The sequence below is a fragment of the Cryptotermes secundus genome, unplaced genomic scaffold (assembly GCF_002891405.2).
Source record: "Cryptotermes secundus unplaced genomic scaffold, Csec_1.0 scaffold2225, whole genome shotgun sequence".
NCBI classification, from domain to species: Eukaryota; Metazoa; Arthropoda; class Insecta; order Blattodea; family Kalotermitidae; genus Cryptotermes; species Cryptotermes secundus.
The window spans coordinates 1-11,275 of NW_019739258.1; the positions used below are offsets into that span (position 1 = coordinate 1).

Below are 11,275 nucleotides of genomic sequence, written 5' to 3' on the forward strand. Positions count from 1 at the left end.
CATGATATAAGACATGTCATTCTTGTGTAGTTATAGTATAATAACCCTTATTATGAAACCCTTGGGTTTTTAGCTCAGGATATTTTTTCAATAAATGCCCTGTTTTTTAACTATTAAAAGAGGCTTTGTTTTTCATTTGAACTGTTTAGTTCATACAAACAAAAGTACCCATTCATGGTCCAGGATATGGTAACTTTTCTTGTCAATGTCACAATATATAGCAGCCAAAATTACACAGAAGGGATAACAGTCTAATAACACAAACATATGATGAACATGCTTCATATCTTCATGAAGCATACTCATCAGATTAAAATTGAGTATGAGGATTCCAATTTTATCCAAAACTTTATTCACCCTTGCTCATTACTTTAATATTTGTAGCCATTCAGCATACTGGCACAAATGCAGGGTACATTTCTTAATACCATGATGCATTACTTTACGTCCATCACGACGACAACCGCTACAATCGGAACGGACATTTCCACGGCAACAAATGGGTGGAAACTGTGGAGTTCCCACAGCGACAAATCGTAGTAATGAACTGTCGTTGAGTAACAACAGGAAATACTGCACTTCCTAAGCAACGGAATGTTGAACCAGAATAATGGACTTCTGCGGTAACAAGTCAGTCTTCAGAAGGCCGCCGCCAAAAGCAGTTTAATACTGGCCAAGATATAGTGGAAGCAGTAATTGTGATACCGCAAGTGATAATAATTGTAAAGCGTGTGAGTGTATAAGTGAAGAACAATAAAGATTCGCTAAATCCGAGACCCACGTGAAGTTACTTGTCACGTTTGGGTGTTATGTATTAGATTTCTTATAAGAAACAGAAAAGAAAGTTACAATTTTATCTGTAAAAATTGATTACAGTAAGCATGTCATTCACCTAGATTTCAATGTCCTACATGAAAAAGTTTTGAGTCACTGATAATCTTACATGGTGGGGGGGGTCACTGTACAATCAGACAAACAGAATATCATACAACTGTTATTTGGATTAAATTTATAAAGTCTTAGCAGTGTTCTGGTTAAGATGAACTGAGGCATTCCTCTACACATGAATGTCTATATCTTTTGCTTCATAGTAACTAAAATGCTTTCTTACACAGTGACAAAAAGTATGAATATTAATTTGTTTCCATAAATTATAGAGGAATGTCAACTGAATTAAGAATAATATGCATTACCTGTCAACATGTTTCAGCTTCACATATGGCAAGGTATTGAAAGAATGTTTCTTAAAGTAGACGTCTTGGAAGTAGGAATTCATGTTCAGACCTGAAGCACCGAAATGGTACGTCCGAGACACGTCTGGAATCACACACTCTCTGCCCTTCCGAACCTCAGGTAGCCGCATCCACATATCCCAGTCCCACATCTGGACATGCAACACAAAACACAATTCTTACACTGGCATTATGATCAAGAAAGTTATTTGATCCCAAAAATGTAATCCATGTAACTGAGATCAAATTATAGCAATATATAAAAGCTAAAATTTTACCTCACTAAAATATTAGTAGCGGTTCTGGGAAGAATTTATAGCACTTTCTTAATTTAAGTATGATATATTTATAATAAGTGACCAGTTAATTACAAATAATTCCAAGCCTCAAATTGTTGAAACTGCATTCACCAGTTGATAAGAGTTCCCCATCCAAACAACAACAGAAGTAACAATGAAAACAACAAAAATGACAATAAATACAATAAAAAGCAACACAAAGAATTACGAGACCATAAAAAATATGCTTCATGAAGTCCAGAAGCTTGAGGACTTCTGGGTTACAAATTGGTACCAACATCTTGGGAAGAAATCAGTAACCTGCATTTTCACTTAGATTCCCCACAAATGCTGATACCTATGTACTGAATGATATAGTGTCATAACCCAGAGATCCGCAATCTTCGTATTTACCTCTTTCGAGAACTCCAAGCTCATAAGCATATAGCAAAGGTTTCCCTTATCCTTAACTGAAACCTACTTTGAATCATATGTAAAGGTTCAAGCCTATGCCTCATCCTTTTAGATATATTCCAGTTAAAGTTCCACTAATTCTACAGTACCAAAATGTACTAAACCTTCTCGGGTGTTGGCCATTTGGATTCCAGCTCATCTTTATAGAGAGATCTTTTAAGGATCCATCCGAGTCCTGGCATGGTTTCCACTCTGTACAGCAAGCTTGGATCACTGCTGGTGTGCTCATAACCCTGGTCATTCCAGGCGGAGATGCAGTAAAGTGTCTCGTCCTCCTCCAGCAGTCTCTTAGTCTGGCTGAAGTAACTGCAATGTACACACTGTACCAATATTCATATTAATCTGCCTACACATTTGGCAAACATTCCATTCCTTGGATGACAGTGAAATGTCTATATAGAGCAAAGTCCTTGAAAAGCTGACAGTCTTATCATCTGGCCATGAAACAACCTCATCTTTTCTAGCCTCTAAATTCATTACAGTGCTACAAGTTTTTGCCACTGGGCTTTATATGTAACCAGCTGAATACAAACTGCACACTCATACCTTTCTTTTTAATATTATACTACCTTCCTATGCACCAATGGGTGTTCCAGGTGTTTGGGGCCATATTTAAGGAGCATACTGAGGGTTCCCTATAGAACTTTGAAATAGGAACCCATTTCAGCAAACGTAAAACAGCAGTGCTAGGGCGGCATTTAATATAATTTCGTTTAAACTTGGCGCCTCAATGTCGAAGAGCATGCACAGGCATATTACCCCCTCCAAACTCTTAAGACTCGCCTGCTTGAGTAGCTGTTGGAATTGGTGCCCTCCATTTTCAATGCATGAGTTACATCGATGAAAGAAACTTAGGCGCATCCTTTCAAATATTCCAGGTGTCTCATGGATCAGGTCACATGCAACAAGTATTCTGGTCAGCAGCTCAGATTCACTATCCACAGGTGTGTCGTAGATCAGGCTTTTCCATGTGACCCCAGATGAAATAGTCCAGAGGTGTCAAGTCTGGGGATCTGGGGTGGCCAAGGCTCTGGGTCTCCTCTTCCTGCCCAACGACCATGAAAAGAAGCATCCAGGTAGTCTCATGATACAATGCTGAAGTGTGCCAACGTTCCATCATGCTGTATCCACATTTGCTTGGGCACAATCAGTGGCATGTCTTCTAGCAAAGTTGGAAGGATACGTTCCAGGAACATCTTGTAAAAAGGCCCACTGAGTCGTGGTGGTAGGAGGAAAGGCCCAATCAAGTGATCGCTAATGATGCCCTCCCAGACATAGACAGAAAATTGAGCCTGGTGGTAACCAACTACAGTAACGTTGGGGTTTTCGTCAGCACAAACGTGGCTGAAATAACCATCCCTTGTAAACTGCACTTTGTCTGTGAACAACATGTGATTCAGGAAGTTGGGCTGATGTAAACACTGGTTCAGTATCCACCGACAAATTTGAACCCATGGTACGAAGTCAGCTGGACCTGTCATGTACTCGCGTTTGATGATACGGATAAAGCTGTTGGTCATGCGGGATCCTCCAAACATTTGATTTTGATGTCCCCACAATCTTGGCAATGGCAAGAGTGCTGGTGGATGGCTGTTCCTCTATGCAATGCAGTTCGACATTCAGGCACCAAGTTTAAACGAAATGATTTTAAATGCCGTGCTAGCGCTGCTATTTTACTCTTATGTTTGCGGACATGGGTTCCTATTCAAAGTTGTTCCACAGAGAACCCTCAGTGCGCTCATGAAGTATGGCACCAAACTCCTGGGACATTCTGTATATACACGAGTATAAAACAGGCTGGGAATGTGGCATTATGCGATTAATTTATTGAAATTTAGTAAATGAAAGAGATCACTTTGGAAGCCTATATATATCTGTACATATAGATCTTGATCTGACTCACACAGGTTGAAACTGTTCAACGTTTAATCTGGATAGGAGACAAATGATCACTACAAAACTGTATACAATCATACAGACTTTAAGTGTACAGATGTAGTGAGTTCTACAAAATGTTTCAGTCACTGAATGACCACTATCAGATGGATACTGGAGAGTAATCAGGAGTTTACTGTAGTGACAGCATTTTCATTTTCTACGCAGTCATTACCCATTTCACTAGGTACCAAAACCTGTAACAGTTCTCACCTGAAGAAGTCTGGAGACACATCCAAATCTTCTTCCACAATAATTACATATTTGGCATTGGGAAATATGTTGAATGTTGCTGTGAGAGAAGCCTTGTAGTGCTGAGATATTCTGGCATTCTTAACTCCAATTGGTGTGTGCTGAATTCCTCGCAGTCCAAAGAGTTTTGTCACCTCAAGAGGTTCCTCAAAGTAGCCATCAATGAAGACTGTTATCATCTCTGGATTTGCTCCATGTGCAGAGAGAAGAGACCTCAGCATCCTGCACAGACCATAATGCACTGAGAATTATATCAGAGTATTTATAAATCTGATGCTCTTAGGAGTGAATGGGGGAAGAATGAAAGTGTAAATTAATCAAACATAGAGACAATCCTACCAGATTTTCTGCTAGATTAGGTTCTGTTTTACAGTCAAGGGGCCTGAAACTCAGTGCTTTAGTATTACCTGTACAAGTAATGAGGCCTGTTGCTTGCAATGACAGCCACTGGTACATCATGAACCTCATTATTTTCCACCTATGACAAATATTTTTAAAAATCAATCATTAGTCATGTATAAGTAACACTACTCTACAGAAGCAGAACTATTCTGAAGTAGAGCCCTAGGTGGGATTTAGCAGAGTAATTATTAACACATTTACTGCCTTGTCCATATTCTGTGACTTTACTTTTTGGGTCAGCCACTTTTTACAAGAATTGGATTTACTACATTTGAAACAGAAATGGAATAGAATCAACAGTCACTTATTATTTCAACTCATCCAAGCTTAGATAAACTACACTTATAATTTCTTTGTATCTGAGTGACATTTGTAGTAGAAAATTATATTTGGGTACACAGAGGCAATCATTTGACACAATCAGCGTTGACATGTAGTAAACTTCAACCTGTTAGGTTGCATGTTTGACAGTGCACATGTTAATTTTAAATTTAAAGAATAACATATATTTTGTATATACTCACTGGTTCAGGGTTAAACAACAATGGCGCAGGATCCGTGCAGCTGCAGACGCTGCCATAACCCTCGATATGATTACAAAACTCTCTTCTTCGCCGGTTCTCATCTTTATCCGCCCAATCACACTCACTATCTGCAACAAGAGTAGGCATTAGACAATTTTTCATAATGCATAAACAATCTTTAACAGCGAATTAATCAAGAACTAAAATTCTACCAAGTTGTTTTGAATGAGTGCAGAATATTGTAACCTATTTTGAGGCAAGAACCTGTATGTGACGGTGGCAAAAACAGTGTTATGTTGCTGAATGCCGCTCTTTAGGGCAACAAGGAACTGCAGCTTACTTCTTGCTTGGCTTACTCTGCAACCCTGAAGATGGAGCACTATGTTCCTGCAGACACTATTAAATAACAGCAGTCCTTATGGCATCACACCACAGAAGAGAGCATTCTTAAAGAAATAATTTTGGACGCCTATCCAGTAGACATGTTGCTAGGCAACAACTGTGAAACAAGCAACTACACGATGGAAGTTACTAGGGCCACACAGAGCAACAGAGAGAAACGGCGTTTTTATGCGGTCCATGCTGAGATAAGCAGGACAAGTTAGGAGTTGCAGTTAACTAACTGCCGGGGCTCAGTTGTTGTGAGCTATTGCTGTTAGAAGCTGGTACCTGAAGCAGGGGGCAGTTCTGGAACCCAGAGGAAGAGGAACGTCTGTCTTTGGAAGCCACTACCAAGCAAGAGTTGCTGAAGACTGTAACAGACTGAGAAGACCTAGTGTGTCCTATAGTGATTTGGGAAGCGTGTAGAACAGCGAGAGCATGATCCTAACTTGTAGTTACAAGTTGTAAGAGTTCAATAAATCCAATAATAAATCCAAACCGCATCTACAGTAACTAAAATCTTGATAGTATGTATATTAGTATTTCATTATGAAACTATTGTGCTTTGCACTTGATTCTGATTATACACAGAACTTTGTGATGCAATTATCTGATTTCAGCTGACTTCTTACTTTATTTTTATCTTCCATTTTATCATAAAAACTATTAAGCACCACTTTTTACTAATTAATAAGACATATTCTATACAGAAAACAGTAGAGAGCTACGTGACTTTGATAGATTAGAGGAGCAGGGAGCTGAATTTAACCAACACAATCCCTATTCATTCTTTCCCTGACACAAGCATACACACTAAAATTAAATTTATTGAGACACTCTATTTAACACAAATAAGAAATTACAGAAAAGAATGAAATCCAACCTTCAGTAGGAACGAGTGGTATTTCTGTACGAAGAACTACAGGAGCTCCCCAGGTGTTGAACTCAGTACTCTTGCTGTAAGACTCTCCGAACATCTTCGCACCTTTCTGGGTTACCATGGCCCACATGTCTCTCCATCCAATTATCTGCGCTCGCTTTGAACCCAGTCTCTTCAGGAGGTCTCTGGCTGGCTGCTTCATCTGGAATGTTCCTTCATCCTGAAAGTCAGGAATATTAACTGTCAGAGAAATCCAGAAGAAACTGCAATAAACATGAACGTTGCTATTTAAATTACGTCATCTCTATATCCAAACCATATGGCAATAAAACAGGAAGGAATATAGAGAATCCGACTTAATATCACACTCATGAACATAAAATTGCTGTTCTAATGTTTACAGCTAGATGTATCAGCTTATATTCCTGCACTTGAGTTGGCCACAGATACTCAGTTTGTTGGTATATACAGTAAATCCCTAAGAATTTCAAATGTAAGGAAAAAACTCCCTCCAAATGCTTCTTTAACTATGTTCTAATGTTCTAATAAAATGCCAAAAGGTGTCACATAAAGATAAAAAGGTAATGTTGTCCCTGTGCTTAATTAATTATGCATCATGCAATGAAGACATATGGGGGAGTGAAGTCTATCCCCATCATTTGTCACATATACCATGGGACTGAAGAGAGATGAAGTGACAGGAGGTTGGAGAAAACTGCATAATGAGGAGCTTTATAACTTGTACTCTTTTCCAAGCATAATTAGAATGATCAAGTCAAGGATGATGAGGTGAGCAGGGCATGTCGCACGAATGAGGGACAAGAGGAATACATGAAAGATAATGGTGGCAAAGCAGAAGGAAAGAGACCAATTCAAAGACCAAGGTGTAGGTGTGTGGATATTATAATAGTGGATCTTAGAGAGATAGGATAGGGTGCTATGGACTAGGTTGATCTGGCTCAGGATAGGGACCAGTGTAGGGCTCTTGTGAACAAGGTAATGAACCTTAGCGTTGCATAAAATATAGGGAAATTCTTGAGTAGCTGCACAACTGGCAGCTTCTCAAGAAGGGCTCAGCTTCATGGAGTTAGTTTAATGAAACATTACTGGAGATCCTCAGAAATCAACCTTCATTTGTCTCACAACTGTTACTGCGTACCTTTATGGCGAATATGACGACTCTGCCATCAGAAACCATGTTCAGGAAGAGTGACATGGCTTCGTCTTCGTGTGGCGAGTACGTATCGAACTTACGCTGTGCCATCACACTCCCACTCGCCTGGTTCAGCACAATCACGTGGATCCCTCGCCCCTTGTGGTCTTCTCCAGCCTCCAGGATCTAGCAAGCTACACTAACATTAAATTTCTCTCATCTCAGCTCACTAGTCTTACAGTAAGAAAGTGTCCTGATCATTGCATACTTAAAATATGAGAAAATTTGTATATAAAGCAAATACATTATCATTACAAATTCAGTTTCCTATGTTTCTAAATGAGGTTCAATGCTTTGTTTTTTTAAATATACTGTCCATAGGCTTAGATTGTGTTAGAAGTAGCTACTTTGGCTTACTGAAAGCATCAGAGAGAGAGAGAGAAAGGTAGCTACAGGAAGTAAGTATTGTGATGGCTGGCATGAGAACTTTATAGCCACTGGAATTCAGAAGCCACCTGTACTATAATAGAGGTTTTGTCATATCATAGACAGAACCCTTTAGAATCTAAAATCCTGTAGTCTTGTAGAACCCCAGGATTGTAGATTCTAAAGGGTTCTGTCTATGGTGTATAATACTCAGAATTACTGGGTTTTTCGACTTTGTCCAATGTCTGGTATTCTTGAAACTAGAAAGTACAACTTTTCAGAAAATGGATCTGTTTCCATTCTCAGGTGAGGGGGGCAGACACCTGTTCTGTTGGGTCCCTTTGAAAGAGCTAACCTCAATCACTGAACAACCCAAGTCAGTATAATTACAGCTACATAAATATCTGAGAGCAGGTTTTGTTTAAAGGAGATTATCCATTTAATTCTATACATTGGTTTTCATGTACTTGGTTTGTTGCATAAATTTAACCTACCTTTCTATCTTAGTTTCAGGTCTGTGTGTGCTTTATCACAATTTTTACTGCATATTTTCTTGTTATCTCCCTTTCATAAAACCTAGTCTCACGTATTTATACAAGCTGTAGTCATACTGACACGGGTTGTTCAGTGACTGAGGTTAGCTCTTTCTAAGGATCCAACAGAGTAGGTGTCTCCCCCACACACATGAAGATGAAAACAAGTCCACTTTCTGTAACGTTACGTTCTCTGTTTTCTAGAATACCGGATGATGGACAAAGTTCATGGACCAGTAATTCTGGAATTGTAGGCTTCAAGGTTTAACAGTGAAGAACCAGCAGCTAAAAACTTATGTTGTGGTATGACCACTCCAATGACATAAAAATCCATGGAAATATAAGTAACTTTAAAATATTTTTCTGTTAATTTCAGTACTAATATTTCATAATTCTTTAAATATAATTACTATCCTTCAAGCGACTTACCGTTGTGCCATCCACCGACACGGATACTTTTGACTGGCTGGAGACAACTTCAATACCAAGAGACTTGGGCTGACTTTCTTGGAGTCTGAGACTCTTCCGTCTGCTGCTCCCATCAATGAGTCCTCTTTCATCTCCTGAGAATATTAAGTCAGACTTAATAAAAATAGTCTGTTATTTAAGACTATAGTCTTCTGAAATGCTATTCCATGTAGAAACAAACAAAAACAAACTATACCGACAGAGTGACTGCCGCTTGTCAGCGAAGGTAGTGCCAACTTTTTGCGGATAGAGTGTGTCACGTGGTCAGCGCAACGGATCCCCACAGTTGTTAATCTCGGGTTTCTAGACCGGAGCCGCTATTTCCTTGAAACAGCTCCTCAATTATCCTCATGAGGCTGAGTGGACCCCGTTTCAGACCCACTACTTCTCAGAAAATCTGGTAGAGCCGGGAATCGAACCCGGGACCTCTGACCCCTAGACCACTGTAGTGCAGTAGAAATGTACTGATGATATGAAGAGCATGCTGCCCACAACTTCAGGGCACAGGAATTCTCTTCTTGCCTGAAGGTTGATGCATGATGTTCTTCTGAAACACTGGTACATTTGTACTGGCAACTGAAGTTATCTATAACCTACAAATGCCATATGTCGAAAATTTCGACCTTTACAACAATTGGTATATCAGACAGCATGTGATATCTATTGGCATTTTATTTCCATTACAGAGCAAAGAATCATTTGAAGGGAAGTTCTTAGGTAGTTTTACAGTATTATTTTCACACATGGTGAGAGTAGCTGACAACTGTAGGAATTTATGTTAAATTTGTCTTTCAACAGCATTATACATGTTAATGTTTAGAGTGCATTAAGATATTTTCCAAGATTTTTACACAGTATATGGCTTTACCTGTTGTGGGATTCTCTTCATAAAGACGGCGACTTGTATCCAGGATAAACATTACATTGATGCCAATTGTAATGAGCAGCACAACGATGAGTAATCCCTGTAACATATTAATTTTATAAACTCCATTTTGATATTGCCAATATTAAAGAAACACTTATTAGTTCATGTTAATACAGAAGGGAATTCTGCCTAGTGTCATTCCAACAAGTGACAAATTTGAAGTAAAAATAGAGATGTAATATTCTTCGGAACTGTGAAGAGGTCTTCAGCTGAGAACCATGAAATATCATCTTATATGATGATCTATTAAATCTGCACCAAATAGACTTCCTCAATTACGTCATAATCATACAGAACTGAAAGAAATTCCGTGACATGGAAGATGAAGAACATCAGATTTCAAGTTCTAAGGGGGGTGTTCTATGAAAAGCAATGTTTATTAGTTCCTGAGGTGTAATACTGCATAATCTGGTATAAGTTCAGGAACTTTCTGGAGAAATATATTGCATTTATCTTCAGGGTCGAAGAATAGACCTAAGCCAAGCAAGAAAACAATCTGTTTGATAATAGCTTGGCTTACTCTTGGATTATGAAGATGAAGGCTTTCCTTTCAGACATCAGCAAACTCCTGCCAGGCTGCCAGGCGTCACATTGCAGAACACAGTATATTTCCTGAAGAAAGCAGTCTTCTGGGATTTGGCACCGTGTATATGTGGTGTTAACCGACGTTTCGGAGGAACGTATCGCCTCCATCTTCATGGTAGAAGAAAAAAATATAAGNTTCCTCTTCCTAGTCGAGTCCTTTCCAAAATTTCCCATGACTAGCGCTATCATTTGAATTCGAGGAGGAAATGGAGACACTCGATTTTGATGAAATGTTCTTTCAATTGTTTATAAAGTTCATAAATGCTCTAGTACCTCGGATTGTAACTCCTAACGACACCGAAAAGTTAAGGGAAGGTAAGATAAAGCTATCCTTGTAACAGGCCGTGGTGGCCCATAGGGTTGTGAGACGTCGAGACTCCCACATTTTCTAGACAATCGGCCCACAGATGGCAGTGAGGTTGTCAGCCTTACGCGTCGGCCGCCCTTTACATCCCCAGGAAGATTCCTGGTACTCATTTCTGTTAGAGGCTGAGTCGACCCCATGGCCATAGTGCGGCTGGAAGGATTAGGTCAATTGAAAAATCCAATGCCTTCGTCGGGAATAGAACCCGTGACCTTCCGGCTTGTAGCATACACAAGTAAACATTAATTAATTTAGTTACTATAGGATTCTGACGATGGTGTATAACACACTGATATGTTAGGATTTTGGACTTTATCCATCGTCCAGGTTTTTAAGATAAATAAAAACACAACGTTTCGGAAACTGGATCTGTTTCCGTCCTCAGGTGAAGGAAAAAAAGGAAAACACCTATTCAGTTGGGTCCCTTAGAAAGAGCTAGCCTCAATCACTGGACAAACCA

At 39.3% G+C, this 11,275-nt stretch overlaps 1 protein-coding gene across 3 annotated transcripts in view; it reads right to left on the reverse strand.

The window, feature by feature from the left end:
* Positions 1-864: 864 nt before the first annotated feature.
* Positions 865-11,275, reverse strand: part of LOC111871939 (protein O-linked-mannose beta-1,2-N-acetylglucosaminyltransferase 1) — a 154,532-nt gene continuing 144,121 nt past the window's right edge. Inside the window, exons 4-12 of one of the 3 annotated variants that reach the window (XM_023865364.2) lie at positions 9,807-9,903; positions 8,900-9,033; positions 7,518-7,697; positions 6,362-6,578; positions 5,098-5,225; positions 4,579-4,649; positions 4,133-4,393; positions 2,089-2,290; positions 865-1,384 (exon numbers count right to left, since the gene is read on the reverse strand). In XM_023865364.2, the coding sequence (XP_023721132.1) occupies positions 1,190-1,384; positions 2,089-2,290; positions 4,133-4,393; positions 4,579-4,649; positions 5,098-5,225; positions 6,362-6,578; positions 7,518-7,697; positions 8,900-9,033; positions 9,807-9,903 (1,485 nt within the window). In that variant the 3' untranslated portion in view covers positions 865-1,189. Of the gene's footprint in view, positions 1,385-2,088; positions 2,305-4,132; positions 4,394-4,578; positions 4,650-5,097; positions 5,226-6,361; positions 6,579-7,517; positions 7,698-8,899; positions 9,034-9,806; positions 9,904-11,275 lie in introns of all 3 variants that reach the window. The other 2 variants (XM_023865365.2, XM_023865366.2) reach the window with 2 other exon arrangements.